The 20,461-nt window shown below is 42.3% G+C and overlaps 1 protein-coding gene across 13 annotated transcripts in view; it reads left to right on the top strand.

Annotated features, from left to right (window-relative positions):
- COBL (cordon-bleu WH2 repeat protein) overlaps positions 1 to 20,461 on the top strand; it is a 96,508-nt gene that overhangs the window by 6,196 nt on the left and 69,851 nt on the right. For 8 of the 13 annotated variants that reach the window (XM_080976492.1, XM_080976485.1, XM_080976491.1 and 5 more), the window contains 2 exons: positions 18,153 to 18,359; positions 20,099 to 20,312. In XM_080976492.1, the coding sequence (XP_080832618.1) occupies positions 18,153 to 18,359; positions 20,099 to 20,312 (421 nt within the window). Of the gene's footprint in view, positions 1 to 5,052; positions 5,183 to 5,238; positions 5,368 to 13,385; positions 13,501 to 16,410; positions 16,433 to 17,651; positions 17,706 to 18,152; positions 18,360 to 20,098; positions 20,313 to 20,461 lie in introns of those variants that run through there. The other 5 variants (XM_080976497.1, XM_080976486.1, XM_080976487.1 and 2 more) reach the window with 5 other exon arrangements.

Raw genomic sequence — 20,461 nt, forward strand, 5'->3', positions numbered from 1 at the left:
CTAGATTGCTGAAGGCTGTTGTAAAGCGTTGCATGGTGTGCTTTAACTGAAATTCGAAGCCAGTCTTTATTTTAAAACGAGTCAGAGACACAGCCATTTGGAATCTTGCCATCTTTGTCAGATGTTTAGAATGAGTGACTTGCTACTGCCAGTTACATAGAGGAGTTAACCTTTAATCATGTATTGTTTGTGCTCACTTTGTTCTAAATCAATCTTGCTGTTTTACAGTATTTATTGGTTTTATTAACTGCTGTTTTCCTGACTTCCTGTTCAGGTAAATGATTTATTCGCTCACCACTTGCATTTATCAGTGCAAAAAAACCAAAGTCAAGGTACTCAGTAAACACAATATAGAAGGCTAAAAAAACTTCAATGAGAGATAAAATTATAAACAATAATGTTAACGAATGGTATAGAGCTTCACATAAATAAGATACATTGAATGTGTATAATTGCACAGATCAGTTTTATCCAGAAGGTGATATCAGATGTGTTCTGAAGTTTATGATTGCAGCAAACACGTTTTGACTTACACAGTCTTCTTCTGTGACATACAAGAATATCATTCCCTTGTGCAAGGTCCCATTGGGGCATCATCTGAATATATGTTTACCAACATTTTTTCATTGAATAAAACTGTGGCTCACCTTACTTGTGAGATGCAACAACTAGGTGCTTTAGTAGATGGAAAACATGCTCTTAGAAAGTGCAGTTTCTAGACCCATCTTAAATACAAATCTTAAAAGCAGTAGAACAGACTAAAAAAGCTTTCTTAAAAAAACAAATATCAAAAATATTTACTCCTCACCAACTACAATTTCCCCTCAAATAATATATAGTATATTGCTGCTTCGGATCCATGTTTAAGGGAAGTCATTCTAATGCTTACAACTGATTACACAAAAGGCGTTTTGGAATCCCACCATGCGGGAATTTGCAATATTACAACTGGGCTTTATTCTGTAAATGCTTAATATTTTTCGTACAATTCTATATTAAAGCTCCAAAGCACCACAATCTTCAGAAACTTATGAATAAAATGTACACAGTTCAGTATAAACAATTACAAAAAGAATACTCTCTTTAACAACAATGACAAGGAATATAAGTGCAGTTAACAGTAAGGCTTAGATTTCCATATCCTAAATAATGGACAGCTAATCTATATTTTCATTAAGTCTGATTCATGATAACGCTCCCTTGGGTACAGATCACTTCCTTCTTTCTGTTTATACAATTCTGTGCATTAGGAAGCTTGCATTGTTTCTACATGCCAAAACTGCATAGACATATCTTCATGATGATATTCAAGGAATATCTAATAAAGGAAAATCATGGAGATGGATGGGATAGAACATTTCTCCTTAATGTGGCAGATTTTCATTTTGCATAAAGCTTTTATGTGTCTTGTATCTGCCTTCTAAAATAGTGCATTGTAACATCTGGAATACTTCCATTGATTCTGCTTCATGTGCATACCACTTCTGAGTTCCTCATCTGAGAGGAACTACAGTGGTACCTCGGGTTACATATGCTTCAGGTTACAAACTCCACTAACCCAGAAATATTACCTCGGGTTAAGAACTTTGCTTCAGGATGAGAACAGAAATCGTGCTCTAGCGGTGCGGCGGCAGCAGGAGGCCCCATTAGCTAAAGTGGTGCTTCAGGTTAAGAATAGTTTCAGGTTAAGAACGGACCTCCGGAACGAATTAAGTACTTAACCCGAGGTACCACTGTATTCTTGTTGAAATAGGTTTTCATGGATTCTGATATTTTGAGAGGATCAAAAGTTGAGCTCTTTTGAGTTCATTTGCATTTACATTGTTTTTTATAGGAACAAACTGAGTTCTAATCCAAAGCCATTTCACGGATTTTGTGTGTGTGGGAAAAACATGCATTCGAATTGGACTAAAAATGTTGTACAGTATGCCTGTTCCTGAATACAATCTTTAAAAAAGATAATTATTGCAGAAATCCACATGAAGTGCATGCCACATACATATTGTATAACGCCTTTAAAAATGTTTCTAGGTTGTGTGTTTACCAAAGCCAGTGCTGGAGTCTGTTCTGGGGTCTCCTCCTTTGCCTCCTTAGACAGGTACCGTATTTTTCGCTCTATAAGACGCACCAGACCATAAGACGCACCTAGTTTTTGGAGAAGGAAAACAAGAAAAAAAATATTCTGAATCCCAGAAGCCAGAACAGCAAGAGGGATCGCTGCGCAGCGAAAGCAGCGATCCCTCTTTCTGTTCTGGCTTCTGGGATAGCTGTGCAGCCTGCACTCGCTCCATAAGATGCACACACATTTCCCCTTACTTTTTAGGAGGGAAAAAGTGAGTCTTATAGAGCAAAAAATACGGTACTTAGACCTTGGGTCTGGTCACTGACACCTTGAACTTTCTGATACTCTGACTTTCTTTCTGTTAACCTGATTCTGGCGCCTCTTGATAATGCCACCTCTGATTTTGCTGGGCTCTGGTGACATGACGAGATTGTTGTGTTTCAAATGAGGCACCTTCTTCTTCCTACCCCATAAGAACTGAGTGAGTTGGACATTCTGCAACCTTTTCAGCTCCAGAAGGCTAGACATGCATTATGGGACCAATTCCTTATTATTACTGGTTGTTTTTTTTAGAAAACACCATGCTTGGACTCAGTTATGGGTCTTGGCAATGTACAATATATGTAAGGTAAAAATTGCTGTTTATAAATGCACATGTTTGCTGTTATTACTTTTTAAAAAAACAGCTGTTGGATAGTTTTGCAGGGTTTTTGTGGCCCTTGGACAAACAATTATCAGTGGACCGTCCTTAGTGCAGCCCCTTGATGGTCTAATGTCCTGAACCAAAACATAGGCAAAAATTTTATTTTTTCCCTTCTGTCGATTGTGCTGTGCTGCCTTTTTCTTCATGGTGTTTATACTCTTAAAGCTATCCAAATTAAATCACGGAACCTCCCAATCATGCTTCCTAGGGAGCAAGCCTCACACACTGAACATAAAAGGTAAAGGGACCCCTGACCATTAAGTCCAGTCGCGGACGACTCTGGCGTTGCGGTGCTCATTTCGCTTTACTGGCCGAGGGAGCCGGCGTACAGCTTCTGGGTCATGTGGCCAGCATGACTAAGCCGCTTCTGGCGAACCAGAGCAGCACACGGAAATGCTGTTTACCTTCCCGCCGGAGCGGTACCTATTTATCTATTTGCATCTTGACGTGCTTTCGAACTGCTAGGTTGGCAGGAGCAGGGACCAAGCAACGGGAGCTCACCCATCACGGGGATTTGAACCGCCGTTCTTCTGATCGGCAAACGTAGTGGGACTTAATTCTGAGTAAACATATAGAGAATTGCATGGTGCAGATCTGATAAAGTAGATAAGAAATTACAAGTTGTAGTTTAGATATTTTTAACAAGCACTGCTTTGTTTGCCTGGTACTCATAGGTTTTCATCATTGCTGTAAAACTAGAACTTGAGATCCCTCTGTGGATTTGAAATGTAGCAGAAGATAACTGACTTTTCCACACAACACATCATATGGTTGGCCACTGGCTTAGAGAACTTTAAAATATCAATTGGCTAAATATCATTTGATGGACATATTTCATCCTGCTGGTTCAGAGGTTGTCTACCCCTGAATATGCTGAAGGAGGGGAGACAAGCAACCGAAAAAGGGTTATTGGCCTCAAACTGTGCTTGTTCATTTCCTGAAGCACCTGGCTGGACTAGATGGATCTCTGGATGGATCCAGCACAATAGCTCTTCTATTCAAAGGACTCCCACCCCCTTTAAAGACAATATTGTTTATTTCTGGTTTGTTGACTGCTTGGCTCTCTGCTCTGTTTTATTTGCAAAAGGAGATGCTATTGTCAGGGCTGGTGTTGGGAGCAGGCCAGCAATAACTTATAAGGTGTCCGTGAAGTTAACTCTTTATTCAAAGAAACAAAACAGCTCAGGCCTCATGAGCACAACAGCTATTCCCAGTAGACCTTGCCCCAGTGAGGCAGTTGAAGGTCCCCGCTTTTCCACAGCGCTCTAAGTCTCCTCCTCTCCAGGCTCCTTCCCAAGCAGTTGGAGACACTGGCACCTTGTCCAGCTCTGCTCTGCCCTCTTCATACCTCTGCCGGTTCTGAGAGACGTGGGGGGGGGGTGTTGGTCACAGTAGGAGGGAGAGACCCCCTGGCTTCTTCAGCATATCTCATCACCTGTTGCCCGCCCTCCAGCCTCTGCTTCTGCCTCTGCTTCTGAACTGTTCTCTGCTCCAGCCTCTTCCAGCTCACTAAACCCTGTTGCCTCTTCAGCTTATGACGGGGGTCAGCAAACTTTTTCAGCAGGGGGCCGGTCCACTGTCCCTCAGACCTTTTGGGGGGCCAGACTATATTTTGGAAAAATAATAATAAAAGAACGAATTTCTATGCCCCAGAAATAACCCAGAGATGCATTTTAAATAAAAGCACACATACTACTCATGTAAAAACACCAGACAGGCTCCACAAATAACCCGGAGATGCATTTTAAAGAAAAGGACACATTCTACTCATGTAAAAGCATGTGGGCCAGATTTAGAAGGCGATTGGGCCGGATCCAACCCCCAGGCCTTAGTTTGCCTACCCATGGCTTATGACACCTCCTCCCTGTCTGCTGTCCCTTTGACCACTCATTGTCATCCCAGCACCAATCGCTGGGCTCTGAGTCTTCTTCCCTTGGGGGTTCCTTTCGGCGTTCCGTAGCAGGTGCCTCTCACCCCTCTTTAGCATCCAGCCAGTCCATGACAGCTGTTTACTGCTTATGAATCATTCCTCATCATTTCTCTCTCACACTCACACCAGCCATCCCTACCGTGCTCCACGGAAGAGGCAGCTGGCCCCTTCAATGTTTCGTTTTATTCTTATTTTATTGCCGGGGGAGCAAAGAAAGCATGCCCTCTGCTGTTTTCGTTGGTGCAAAACGGTGGTAGTGCCAAATCATGAGGCATTACATTACCCTATTAAGAGAGGGACGCCTGATCATATGTTCTCCCCCCCCCAGCACAAAATTAGGCAGCGCCACACCCACTGCTGTCTCTCTTCCTTAGTAGCACTGCTGTGGACATTTGTGCCTGCTATCAAGTTACCCAGTGTGCAGTGCCTGGGAAGCACGCATGACCACAGCACAGAGCAACTGAGCGACTCCGAATCGAAAGCCCAGGTATTGTGCTACCCACCCAGAGCATCCAAGGCAGGGAGGAGTGGGGCCGGGTGCAGGAGTGCCTGGCGCATAAGGGTCCGTCTCAGGCCAGTGTGGGGCCCCTTGCATCATGATTTGTTTGACTGCTGCCACCAGCCTGTACTTGGGACAGACAGTACAAATCCTGTTTTGAAAAGCTCTGAGTCGTAAGTACTGCTGGGTTTTGCCTTCCCAACAATCAATTAAACTTCATCCAGTTCAGTCTCAGTTTATTAAAAAATGTTCTCAAGTTAGCTGTGGTAGTTTTCAAAAAGCAGTGTCACTCTGTGTCCTCCAATAGTTGAGGGCTGAGTTTTTAGAAATAGAAATTATTGAGCCGTGTCCTACTAAAAGAGGATAAAGGGATCCCTGACCGTTAGGTCCAGTCGCAGACGACTCTGGGGTTGTGGCGCTCATCTCGCTTTACTGGCTGAGGGAGCCGATGTTTGACCACAGACAGCTTCCGGGTCATGTGGCCAGCACGACTAAGCCACTGCTGGTGAACCAGAGCAGCGCACGGAAACGCCGTTTACCTTCCCGCCAGAGTGGTACCTATTTCATAGAATCATAGAGTTGGAATAGACCACAAGGGCCATCGACTCCAAATTTATCTACTTATACTTTGACGTGCTTTCGAACTGCTAGGTTGGCAGGAGCTGGGACCGAGCAACGGGAGCTCACCTCTTCACAGGGATTGTTTATATCTGGCTCCGTCTTAAAAATCCACCCATTGTATATAATGTTTGAATAGGGGACTGTACCCCAATGTGCTTATGCCCAATCCATGTGACTGTTGCACCCTGATTTTGAGGGGAGGCATCTATGAGGATCACATAAACAGAATTTTATCTTCTGTCATGTGCCTAGCCATATGTCATCTGGAGATATAAAAGTGGTGCAGATAATTGGACATTATGGCAAATACCAATACTATCTCCAGGATTATGGGGCCATTTCACTTGTTTTCTGAGGCTTATGCTTCAATGGTTTGGTGACTTTTATACTAGACTACTGTAATGCATTCCACCTGGGGCTGCCTTTGAAAATAGTGTAGAAATGTCAGTGCAGAATGCAGCAGCCTACCTGCTAATAGGTGCAGAAGCCGGTGTGATTTGGGATCCAGGTGCTGGTTTGTACTTTTTAAAGAAAACAACAACAACCACCGTAGGTTGCTTGGGTCCTGCTTATTTCAGGAAATATGAACCCTACTGGCATGCGAGATGCCAGAATTAAGCCATGCTCCATCTTGGGCGTCAGCTGGATTGTGGCCAGCCAAAATAGGCTTTCTCAGGAGCAGTTCTGATGTTCTGGAACACCATTTCATGAAAGGTTTGCATAACTTCCTCCCTGGTGTCATTTTGGGGGTAAGGGGCAAAGTGTGTGTGGTTTTTCTTTTTCTCTGAAAGCCTTTGGAAAAGATTGGGGGGGGGTTGCCTTCCTTTTATGGTGGGTGACAAGCTCCTTTTATGCTTTGGGTATTGCCGTTACTGAAACTGGTTGTTTCATGTCTTGTTTTTATCATAATGTTTTTGATGTTAGTTTAAACTTGTTAAACCATTGTGAAATTGCCTATAAGTAATACTAAGAGCAATTGCCTACATGGCAGTGATTTTCATGTAGAAAATTCATAATTTGTTTTCAGAAGCCTACAACATTTTGGGGTTTTGTGTCAGATGCACAGAGGTTTCTTGGCAGAGAGGTTCATGTGGAAACACCACTTTGAAAGTATAAAGGTTTGAAAACCAGTGCTGTAAATTGTAAGTTCTGTATTTTGGAATAGAGTTCACTAGCATATAGTAAGCAGATTGGTTGCAATTTTATCAGAATGTGCTTTTATTCCAAATATAAATACTGTGTTAGGATCATTTAGTAAGACTGTTTAAACTCAGATTGCAGCAGAACCTTGCACTATGTATAGCACCAGGCTGGATGTGTGCTTTGGTACTTGGATAGTTGTACATCTTTTATGAGTTTATATTTAAACAGAAAATCACAAGCTACTTCATTCAGCATCCTGGGCTTCCCTGGATTAAATTTCTTTGAATTGTTTGATGTTGAAATTAAAGTAGTCAGGAAGCGCTGTGTCTTTGAGCGTGAATGAATGAATCCTTTTTCCTCGATAGAAGAAAAGCAGTCAATGATGGAATAATGGCTTGCGTTATTCTGATGTGTTTGCTTTTTAAGAGTGTGCTTTCTCCTAATTATAAAGTTATTGTATTTTTGTACTTGCGCATGGTACAATAATGAAATGCTAAAGAAATGACTGGAAGTACTGGTTGTTTAATTTAGAATGTTCAAAGATACGGATTTTCTAAGAAGCTGTATCAGCATTTGCTGTAGTGCTTTTTAGCAAATGTTTCCTTTGCTGCAAAAATGCGTAATATTTTGCCTCGAGCTGTTAGTTAAATGAGCGAAACTTCGTATAATGAGCTGCTAATTATACATGGTAATTATTATTTTGTTGTGACGCTTCCTTATCTCAGAAATGGTATGCCATTTGAGACCTAATAATTTTAGTTCTCTCTGAAAGTCCAACATCCGCATCATATGCACATTATGCAGGATTGCATTTGTCCATAGATACTTACAGTACTGGTCTGAGTGCATTGCATTTTAGGATCTGAATACATGCAACTGATGAAGGTTGGGTCACTGCTGCCATCTTTGATCATTCTAATCTCCTGGTACTGTTGGTGGGGGCAGTCATTCCCCACACTCAGCTCAAAATAGGTAATTGGTGACAGTGAAACACACCATATGTTTAGTTGGTGTGTACACATTTGAATGCGCAGACCCAGGTGCTAGTTCTTAATTCACACACAGCAGCCTTTGCACAGGAACCTGATTTTGAGGATAATGCATGGCAATGTGTTTTAAGTAATCCCATCCAAAGCTTGGATCAGTGAAAAAGGACACCCCCCCCCAATTTATCACTAAATGCCACATATAAAAAGCCTTCTTTCTTTAAAGGAAAATACAAATTCTGATTATATTTCAATAGAAGGCCTAGTTTGTACATAATTGTAAGCTAAACAAATTACAGTTTACCTGGAACTAGCAAGCACCCTCAGGCACACTGATCCCCTCTCTTAGTTATGTTGGGAGGACACAACCCAGAGTGCTAGTTTAGCATCTACTAGCTTAGCATCTACCAGCTCCATCTGGTACGCAGGCTGAGACCCTACCTGCCCGCAGATTGTCTCGCCAGAGTGGTGCATGCTCTGGTTATCTCCCGCTTGGACTACTGCAATGCACTCTACATGGAGCTACCTTTGAAGGTGACCCGGAAACTGCAATTAATCCAGAATGCGGCAGCTAGACTGGTGACTGGGAGTGGCTGCCAAGACTACATAACACTGGTCTTGAGAGATCTGCATTGGCTCCCAGTACGTTTCCGAGCACAATTCAAAGTGTTGGTGCTGACCTTTAAAGCCTTCAACAGCCTCGGTCCTGTGTACCTGAAGGAGCATCTCCACCCCCATCGTTCTGCCCGGACACTGAGGTCCAGCACCGAGGGCCTTCTGGCGGTTCCCTCATTGCGAGAAGTGAGGTTACAGGGAACCAGCAGAGGGCTTTCTCGGTAGTGGCGCCCGCCCTGTACACCCTCCCTTCAGATGTGAAGGAAATAAGCAGCTATCTTCTCTTTAAAAGACATCTGAAGGCAGCCCTGTTTAGGGAAGTTTTTAATGTTTGATGGACTATTGTATTTTAATATTTTGTTGGAAGCCGCCCAGAGTGGCTGGGGAAACTCAGCCAGATGGGCGGGGTATAAATATTAAATTATTATTACTATAATTATTATTATTGTTAGCATTTTGTGCAAACCAATGCTCATACTTCGGTTCCCGCCAAGCAAACAATTATAACAATCCAAGATTCTGTAAAGTGCAGAATACCTACAAAAAACGTGTATGGGGTCTAATTGACTTCATAGTTCTTTAAGCCTTAAAAATATTGTACCATCTACATACAAATAACACAATTACAACAGTATTACAGCCATGAGTTGTAAATTCCCCATAATGGCTGTTTACCTGGTCCAGGGTGGGCGGCCGTTAAGATCCGTCGTTGTGGCTCTGCTACTCTCCGGAGCAGGGCCATCATGCTTGCATCTGTTGGCTTCCTCCTCGGCTGCCGTGGAGCATCTTGGGTTCCTGCCTGACCCAATTTTGAAATTTGCCCATTCTGTGGCAGCCTGGGGGTGGGGCTTCGGGAGCAGACCTGAAGGCAGCAGTCTTCACTCAGGTCCGCTCCCTGCCCATAGGAGGTGGCCGGCGCTCTTGCACAGTGGGAGAGAGTCATCTAGTCCAACGCTCATAACTTATAATTTAGCAGCCCGAAGTCAAGCTACCTGTGTGCCCTTCTGCCCTTAGTAACTGTTGTAATACAACAGTGTCCTGTGCCGCCAGTTAAAAACTGACCTATTTGTCTCACTGATTACTTTGCCCTGTAATACACCATGAAGACTACTATTTTATATATACTTGAGGTTGTCTCAGTGAGCTTAGTGAGTATTGTTGTTGTTTAGTCGTTTAGTCGTGTCCGACTCTTCGTGACCCCATGGACCAGAGCACGCCAGGCACTTCTGTCTTCCACTGCCTCCCGCAGTTTAGTCAGACTCATGCTGGTAGCTTCGAGAACAGTGTCCAGCCATCTCTTCCTCTGTCGTCCCCTTCTCCTTGTGCCCGCCATCTTTCCCAGCATCAGGGTCTTTTCCAGGGAGTCTTCTCTTCTCATGAGGTGGCCAAAGTATTGAGCCTCAGCTTCAGGATCTGTCCTTCCACTGAGCACTCAGGGCTGATTTCCTTAAGGGTGGATAGGGTTTGATCTTCTTGCAGTCCATGGGACTCTCAAGAGTCTCCTCCAACACCATAATTCAAAAGCATCAATTCTTTGGCGATCACCCTTCTTTATGGTCCAGCTTTCACTTCCATACATCACTACTGGGAAAACCATAGCTTTTACTATACAGACCTTTGTTGGCAAGGTGATGTCTCTACTTTTTAGGATGCTGTCTAGGTTTGTCATTGCTTTTCTTAGTATTACTGATATATAAACATGCTTCAGGTACAGTGAGGAAAAAAAGTATTTGATTCCCTTCTAAATTTGCCCGTTTGCCCTCTGACAAAGAAATGACCAGTCCATAATTTTAATGGTAACTTTATTGTAGCTGTAAGAGACAGAATAACAACAGGAAAACCCCCAGAAACCCAGAAGACAAAAGTCAGAGATTGATGTGCATTATAATGAGTAATGGCGTTTCCGTGTGCTGCTCTGGTTCGCCAAACTGGCAAATTTAGCAGGGGATCAAATACTTTCCCCCCTCACTGTAGGCTTGTCAATGTTCTTAGCAGCCTGAGGTTCAGAAATCCATTAGGGCAAGCTTCCCCTGGTCTGGGAGGTTTATTCACTTAATTTCAGAATGCTAGGCAGAAGCTAGAACTTAAGTACAAAATGTGAAGGCCAACAAAGTTCCTGGAACTTTCATGTTGGTTGTGGGTGGGCTCTGGATTGTTTAGTGGGAGAAAGCCACAGTCAACCTATCTGAGTTCATTTCTAAATAATATTTTTCCTATGCAACTATTGGGTGGATGATTTACAGACAGTGAGATGCAAATGAATGTTCAAATGCAAAAACTAAATAGTTTTCACTTAGTGAGTTGTTCCTTGTGTAGGATCTAGATAATTTCTGAGGTATAGAGATGCTATAAAACTGCAGCATTCCTTTTCAGTCATACTCCTGAAAGCTCTTCCTGCTTCTCTAGCAGTATCTAAAATTACAGTTGTGTAATATTAATGCCGCAGTTATTTTGGATCAGTCCTTCAGGACATGGGCGTAGCAGCATGCATTGGATAACTCAATGGGGGACAAATGTTTGTATATTTGTTTTACAGTGTTCAGTCTCGACAGTCAAAATAGAAGCACACACTCGTAAGAGGTCATTTCAAGGACTAATGAATTGCAAGTCTAATTTGCTGTTAAATCAAGATTCCTGCATCTCAGGCCCAATTTATTAATTTCTAGACTGTCCTTCCCCTTCATCAAAACAAAATATTATTGCTCTGAGCAGCAAGAGATTTGAGCAGTTCCAGGCGCTTACCCAGGGTTTGAGTTCCTTGGAATTAAGGTCACTGAAGACTGCAGTGTCTTTAGGATATATGGTCTCACTTACACAAATCTACAACATGAGAATGAGATGGAAGGGCTCACAGCATTAGCACTCCCAACAGATCTTGATTTCCCATTAGATTTCTAGGGTGAGGAGGAGGAAGAGGAGGAGAGGTTGCTGCCACCGAAGCCCAGCCCCACATGACGCTCTGGCTCTGAGGGGCAGGCAGAGGGCCAGACTGCCCTGGGTGGGAAGAAGGAGGGAGCAGAGTGCAAGGAGTCTTGTTTTTATTTATTTTTAATGCTTTGTGCGTCCATGCTTAATCTTGCCCCTTTCTAAAAAGCATTGATTGGTGTGTGTTTTTCTTTTTGTAAATTTACCAAAGAATAAAATAAAATTGGGATTAAAGGGATTTCCCAGGATAGTGGAGGGTGTCCCATGTCCTGTTGGTGTACCGGTGGTGAAACTCACACTTCTTTTAGTCAGAAATGCTCTGCAGGTCATTCCAGACCTGTGGAATGTTCTTCCAATAGAGATTCAGCAGGTGTCTTCTAGATTCACCTTTAAACTTTTGCTGAAATATATTCTTTGCCACCAGGCTTCTGCAGACAGTTAAGATACCACTTTCTTTCATAGTCGGTGATGTTTTAAATTTATGAGAGGTTTTTTTTTTGGTGTATATATACTTGTGGTAAATCCCTTTGGGTTTCTTTAAACGAAACAGTAGTGTGCAAGTGTTTTTTATTATTATAAATAAACAGTTATCATTTGGCGCCATTTTTTCCTGGGTTTTTCATAGCGGTAGATTAGCTAATAAAAAGGTGCTTTCTACATTTTCAAAGCTTTTATATTGTGCATTAAAGCATACATAGTAGGGGTTGAATTGTGGGCTCCGCAGATGATATGAGGCCACCAACAGTTTGCATCAGATTGCACCAAAGGCTAAAAGGCAAGTCAAATAATCATATGACCAAAAATAATTTGAAGCCTTCTGGAGCCTGTTATAGTAATAGTGTGTGAATAAAAAAATGTGTGATTAAAAAATGTAACAGTATGTGTGTCAAAAAGCAATGGGAAGTTATGAATGAATGAATGAATGAATATTTATTTGCATTGGCCATAGCAATAAAACAACAATACAGTGATACCTCGGGTTAGATATGCTTCAGGTTAGAGACTCCTCTAACCCAGAAATATTACCTCGGGTTAAGAACTTTCCTTCAGGATGAGAACAGAAATTGTGCTCTGGCGGCGCGGCGGCAGCAGGAGGCCCCATTAGCTAAAGTGGTGCTTCAGGTTAAGAACAGTTTCAGGTTAAGAACAGACCTCCGGAACGAATTAAGTACTTAACCTGAGGTACCACTGTATGCAATACCAAGAATAAAAATAAAAAGTCAATTATATAAAATACATTTTAGAATGGGAAGTTAATTTTATAAGTGCTTCTGTTGTTTTCTGTTTACCTAAAACAAGTAAAAGATTAAATGCTGTGATTCCAAGATGATAACAACTTTAAACCAAGGGTGGTTAACCTCTAAGTTTTGCATGAATATTGGCCATGCTGGCTAAAGCAGATGAGAGTTTGACTTCAAAAACCTCTGGAGGGCTACAGGTGAGTCAAGCTCCTTTAAAAGAACCAGGCAGGCTGGAACTCCTCAAACCATCCCTGAAATATAGTGATCACCCTCCCCCAAAGAAACTTTTTCTGGAAGAGCCCAATATAAATGATATATTGAACTGGTCTTCAAGATTAATATTCAGTTATGTATAAATAGGTATAATTACTAAATATATATGTCATCCCTGAAGTCACAAGGGCTGTGGAGGATTTAATTATGTTAGTGTTCGTATATTTAGCTATACAGACTAAATATAAAAGGAAAAGGATGTGCAGAATTTAAGCCCAACCCACATATTTCTCCTAGCTTAAAAACAACTGAGTTGCAGTCCTTTGAGTCCCCGTTAGAGCGTTTCAGGGGCCATAGGATATATCAGATCTCATTCCAATGATGGAGCGAAAGTTTCGACATCAGATGCCTCTTCTGTGTGAGTCTAATAGCGAATAACAAAAATTGCTCCATCCACTTTTCACACATTTTGGATTGCTTCAAAGACTGGTTGGAGTGGGATTAGAAACTGGATCCAGCTGGCAGCCAAGATCCTATGGTCTCCCAGGGGTCACTTTGACAGGTGGGTGGGGCTGCCCCCCACCCATCACTTGACATCGCCATGATGTCAGGTGAAGCGTTTGTTTTTCATTGTTTGTTTGACTTGTTTGTTGAATAAATACAGGCATATGGCATAATGGTAATGGTGTTTGTGATTTTATTCATCATAATAATGTTCAGTTTTTTTTAATATAAATAATTTCGGGGTGAATCTTTCTGGGTCAGGAGTGCATTGGAATTTTCCTCATAAGAAATCATGGAAATGTTCACATCTCTATAAGAACACTTGCCTTATGAACCAGTTCTCAGGAGGTAATTAGGTTCCTATAGCGGGACCTATGTGTAATAGGAATAGGTTGAGTTTAAACAAATCACTTGGGCACAGTCAGGGAAGCACAAACTGGGGCTGCTTTGTGCCAGAGAAGGGGGCACACAGAGTAACAAAATGAGCAGTGTATTAGTTGCAGGATGGGGATAATAATAAAAGAGACAAACAGGCTTGTGAGTAAGATGCTGCTGCTGTTCACTTGGGTAGCCCCAGTGCCTGTAGGTGCTGAAGGCTAACATGTTAGCTTTCAGCACTGCAAAATGTTTATTCATTCCTTCAGAAATTGTATGAGCAAAATTGTTCAGAAATTGTTCAGTACAAGCATTAGCAAAATAATGGATAACAACTGTTGTGATTGCATGCATTCCATGCCAGTTTCTGTTTCATTGGTTTAATAAGGAAGTATCAGATATTTGTACACTGACGTTACAAATGCAGTGTATGTAAGTGTGAATGTGTGCATGTATAATGATTATTCTCTCTGGGAATGTTTGTAACACTCCAGGAGATGCCCTCAGAGGCAGGGATCCCAGTTACAGGCGATATAAGCCGAACTCCTCACCAGTGACGACAGAGATAACCAGTGGAACACAGTCCAAACAAACCACGATCAAGCACAGATAATCTAGTTCCAAATGTAATCCAGAAACAAATTAGGAAACATACCAAGATCAAGATCACACACACATACATGTATGCATGTATGTATGGTGTGTGTGTGGGGGGGGGGGGGGCAAGGTACAACACAGCAAGGGAGAGTGAGTAGAATCAGGACCTTGAAGCTAGGGACCTATGTTGTTTCCAGCAGTGGGAGCTCCAGGGGTTTCCTCACTAGGTATCCATGCGAAGGACCCCTCCAGGGGACCATCAGCTTTGGGCTCAGGGTGCCCTGCCTGCTCCTCAAGACCCTCAACCTGTGTGGTGCCCAGTCTATCCTCTAAGGACTCCATGCCTGGTGCTAGCTCAGGGCTAGGCATGACAGTGTTTTTCTTCCAGCAAACATCTTTTTAAGAGTTTGAGGAAAATATAGCCTGAAATGAAAGCTGGCACTCAAACGTTTAATACAAGAAACCCCAATCCCATTAGAATTCAAACTGTGGAATTTCCTAATAATAGCAGCCGAGGCATCTATTCATTATAATGTTCCAGCAACAACACGGTTATTGTGTGAAAGCAGGACACTTCATTACCTCACTGGCAATGCATGTTTGGTTCATTAGCAGTTTGAAATGAACTGAGATTTATATGATCTCCGCACCCGCACAAAGACTGCTAAGAGCGTGTGAGGAAAAAGGAACATGTTGGGAGAGTGGCAGGAACTGGGCATTAACAATAATCTGCTCAAAATATATGGGGGGCGGGCGGCGAGAGCGAAAATGCAAAAGGGGAGACTCTGATCAGTCCTGCCTAAGTTGGCAGTGTGTGTGGCACAAAGCACTGTTGAGCAATTGCCCAAGCTTACTAGGCAGGGAACAGAAGGGACATTGCAGGACGAGGCTTGATAACAAAAGCAGTTTACAAAATCACGTTAAGTGGAATTTACTCTCTACCCAGCTCCACTTTAGTACAATTCAGATAAGATTTTTCAGGTGAGATTATCATTCACTGTACAGATTTTTATAGCTGGTGATGATAGAAAAGTGATGACATATTTTTTAAAGGTGTCATTGGATTCCCATATGAGTATTTCATTTGTACCCCTTAATGCATGTGACTGTTCCGCTTAATAATATGGTTTTATGCACTTCTGAAAGCAGCACAACTCTGCTTTTCAAAATTCCAGGACTAGTTCTGCCATGTGGCAGTAGACGTTTTCAGATAGGAAGCCCAGAACTAGCATCTCTGAGCCCTTTTTGCGTTAATTCTGCCATCTGAATTTTGGTAGTGGGGGAAAGGAGCTGAAATGGGTGTATCTAGTGAAACTTGCCATTCACATCCCAGACTGATTTTAAGCCAAATACTATTTGGGGGCCAAACTATAGATGAACATGGCAAACATGCAGACATAATGTGGTTTAATTTTAACACCAGAAGTGCATGGGAGCAGAACTCTCACCTGCCACACCTGTGGAAACTCCTTTTGTATATTTTCATGCTAGTGGAACCCTGTACTGTATAAGCAGCGTTTCTGTTTATCAAACTGCTGAATGCATGCGTTTCTTGAGTGTTCAGACAAATAAGCTTGTGCATAGTGTAGCGCTGCTTTCCAGAGACTTTATCTAAGGTTACGTTGAGAACCTTTACCCAGGTACTTTAGTACCTCACTGGAAGGTTTCTGTTGTGTCTTGTACAGCTTACAAGCTGAAGGTGAAAATCCTAGGCTTGCACTTTTCACCAAAACTGTATATATCACTTTACAGAGTTGATGTGAGGAAATGAAGGCTATGAGCATGCCTTGTGAAAAGCATTTGACAGGGTGCCGTCTGTTAGTTGGGCTTTGGTATGCCAAGGTTACATTGTTAGTGATCTTTATTAATAAATAACTAAGATCCTTATTGGTCCAAAGGGTATGGCTCTTTTTACATTCCAGGATCTCAGTGTTCATAAATCTTAGGGATTGTATTCATGCTATTTTTGTTTTGAGGAACAATTCTCGCATTTTCTGCCAAGCAGCTTATTCTGAGAGGTAAGATAATAGTATAGTAGCAAGTGACTTGCTATGCAAATCTTTTATATAGTTTTGTTTAGGGATTATGGGGTCAATCTGTTTCTTATGTAAACACTTCAGGAGGTGTTGCAAATTAATGAGAGCAGTGTGGATTTCAGGCAGGCTAGTTTGCTGATGGAATTAAAGATAAAAAGTGTACTTCTCTTGAGTTTTTCCATGTCTGTGAATTGGGCTACAGGCAAAAAGGCAGATTGAGGATATAATTAGAGGACTATTTGCAGAGAGGGCAAATGGAGGATCTATGAAATGGAGTAGGCTCTGGGAAGAAATAAAGGATCACTGCAGAGTTAGAGGGGATATTGAAGGATATGTATTTCTGTAATATAAGTGCAGCTGTAACAGAAAAACTTGCAGAACAAATAGGAGAGGCTAAAGGACTGGAGAGTGATTTTGTGGAAATCTGGCACTATGTTATATTCCCTGCCTGAATAATAGTTTGCGATGTCTACTGCCATTATCATTATATTTAAAACAGCAAGAGCAAATAATGTGAGGAGGGATTTGCAGCCTGGATAGGTAAGAAGATGGTTAGTAAACACCAAGCTACTTTCAGTAAATCCACACGTCTAGGGTCAGATGAATTAAGCCCAAGGGAGTTGAATGAGCTTGAAGGTGTTACTTCAAAGATGCTGTTTGTAATATTTGTGAATTCTGAATATTTTTGAAATATTTGAGAATATTTGAGATTGGAGGAGGTGCCAGAAGCCTGGAGATGTGCAGATGTTGTCCCCTGTCATCAAAGGGTGGGGAATGGCTCTGGTGGATTACAAGTCACTGCTTGATGTCAACATCGGCCACATTTCTTGAGCTGATCGTTAAGTACCTCATGATCCTCCAGAAAAGAAAGCTTTGGTTACAAGGTTTATGAAGGAGAAGTCATCCCAGGCAACCTTACCTCCTTTTTTTGATGAGAGTTATTTGTTTGGTAGATCATGGGAATGCCACAAACATGGTATATCTGGACTTCAGCAAGGCCTAGGACAAACTCTGAAGTCTCTGCTTTATCTGCTGCATCTGTCTGAGTTTTTACTATATTGCATTTTTGGAATGTGGGTTTGACGATACTACTTGTAAGGTTGATACTACAGCTGGTTGAACAACCACACCCAGGGAATGTTTGTTAATGGTTCTGTGTCAGCCCAGAGGGAGGACTTGAGTCATAGGACTCTGTCCTCAGCTCTGTGCTTTCAGCCTTTTATAAAAGACTCGTAGATGGCATGAAGCTAGAAAGGTATGATCCAAAGACTTATTAGGCCTCTTGCAGAGGTGTACCTAAGGCTTGATGAAACTGGCCCCCTCCAGTTTCCCTACTGAAATTGTCTCACCCTCACTCCGGGCGCTTTGAGTACTTGGGTTGCTTAAAATGTAGGAATTTCTATTGTGGTTATTGCGGTAAAGTGTTTTTTTCCTGAGTGGGTTGCCAAGGGACCCTGGGTGTCTGCCTCTGGCCGCTTACTGCAGGTCCGGGTCTGGTGACGGCCTGGATGGGTGATTGCCTTGGCATACAGGGTACTAACTACTCTGTCCTGGAAGTGTGCTATTAAGCACTAAAATCTAAGTAATGCATGCTGTTACTGTCCAAAGGAAGCAGGTGTTTATCACCTGGGCAGATGGTATCGACTGCTCTTTTGGAGCATGTGCATGTAACAAACCAACTTCCTACTGTTTTCTTTTTCAGACGAAGAATGAAGGCTCGTGCTCCACCTCCACCAAACCAAACTCCTGCCACCTGTAGAGTTAATAATGAACACAAATTACCTACAGACCTGGGAGCGCTGCCTGATCAGGGTGTGATAAATATGAAGGAAAATCTGATTAACAGGACGGTGGACTTTATAGTAGTTTTTCCAGATGGAGAAGAACAGAAAACTACTGTGCATGGCAGGTAAGGCTTTCAGACATTTGAAACAATTTGTATCTACCCATTGATGTCATTTTTAGGAGGAGAGATGTAAGACAATGCAATAAATTTCAGGGTTTCCCTCCCCCCCCCCCGCTGCTTATAACCTAGCAGTGCATGTTAGGTTAAGCAGCGCCTGCTGTTTTTAGTTTTTAGTGCACATGTATTTCATCCAGCATGCAAAGAGAGGCTAATTTATATGCATATAATCAATTTTTTCTCTACCGTATTTATTAATTTTAATTATGTGCAGTGCATAGTATAGGACACCATTTTGCCTCTGAAGCATTGTGTATATATCTGAAGAGAGCCATCCTTTCCTGAAGCGAAGCACACATGAGGAAAATTTAAAAGACCAGGAAAGGGATGTTTCCACACAAACAAACATCTTGAGGAAAAGCAGTTAGACTAAGAATGGATGAAATCTAGTAATGGTTGGGAGAACAACAAATTGTTGTCCAGCATTTTATATGATTGGTGTGGAGCAATCCAGTACATGTCCAAGAATTAAGGAGGTTATGTAGAGGCCTCTCATTGCCTCTTAGCCGTTGCCCAGAGGTCACACGGAGGACTTTCCCATTTGTGCTCTTCACTCCCCCAACCCCTACGTAAGATGGGTTTGCCACTGCGGAGGGCATGTGAAGGCATCTCCACTACCCAGATGACCACCAGTGGTGGTGTGGAGGCTTTGTGGGTGGGGACATTTTGGGCCTCTGCTCTCTACACTTTCCACATTCTGGCAAGGCTTCATGAGGCTCTGTCCCTTCGCATTGGCTTTCTTCCTCTTTTGGGTTTGGTTCGTGGCCGAGTTGCGATTCATTTGGTGTTTTAAAGCAAAATCTCCCTTTGTGTGGGTTTTCTGTCAGACTCCGCCTTTAGTGGCTGAAGGGCTTGAGGCTTGGTGGGTTCTCCTCCATTCTAGGGATGGGAGAGAAATTTGATTCATTTAAAGGCAAACCTCCCTAATTGTCACACTTTCTGACACAATACAATCCTTCAGTGCATCCTTAAAAGTTTGCAGTTCTCTTAATTTTGCAAAGTTCTGCAGCCGAGTAATGTGTACAAACATGCATGTACTGGGATAAAGTGTACATTAAAAATCCATGTATTAGTGACAATAACATGCACTGTGTTACAGAAAACAGCTTTGTAAAAAATATATAGGCAGAATTGCATGCATACATATAATTATGAGAAATTTGTATTAAATGTTAATGAATTTTCATGAGGATTTTTTAAAAAACAAAATAAACCATGTGATACGGAAATGTGGATAACTGAATTTAAGATTGGAAAGATGAGAAACTGAAATTGGTAGATTTGCTCATCCCTGTTCATAGCTAATGAGCAAGAGCCATCACGCAGCTGATGGATGAGAGCAGTCAAGCTTGTCTCTCCATCCCTACAACCCACTCAGTAGCTGATCTGTGGATGTGGTTCTGGTGTGAAGACAAACTGGCCATGAGGAAAAGGTGCAGGGCTTCTTGCCTTGAGCTCAGCACTGGCTATGCCCATGTCAGCAAATAGAGGCACAAAGAGGCACAAAGTTTCCCAATGGATGTTTTGAAGAACATGGCTATTTTGAAATAGTCCAGGTTGATTTTTATATATGTGTATGTGTACTATCTGGATATGGTTTCAATCTGCTCTCTCTACCTGCGTGAAAACCCTTCTGTGTTCTATTAAATCTGGTTCTAAGTCGCCTTTTCTGTTTTCCCTTCCAGTAAAGCTGTGATGGACCTCTTGGTTGACTTGTGCAGCCGGTACCACTTAAATCCAGCCTATCACACCCTGGAGCTGCAGTCTTCAGGGACCCAACAGACTTTGAGTTATAAGCCAAACACTTTGATAGGGGCACTGGATGTATGGAAGATACTTCTGAAGGAGAAGGTTCCTGAAGGAAAGGCGAAGCGGCCTCCTCCGCCCAAAATTCCTGAGGTTGGAACTTTCTGCTGCATAACTGTTTTGCCGGATGTCAAGAAATGTTGATGACAGTCTCCCCGCCCCCCCAATGTGTTCAGTATTGAACTTGGCACGGAGCTTACTATTGCGATGTAATGGTAATCTTAACTGACAGCCAGTGTAGA

This window comes from Podarcis pityusensis (assembly GCF_964106645.2).
Source record: "Podarcis pityusensis genome assembly, chromosome: 13".
NCBI classification, from domain to species: domain Eukaryota; kingdom Metazoa; phylum Chordata; class Lepidosauria; order Squamata; family Lacertidae; genus Podarcis; species Podarcis pityusensis.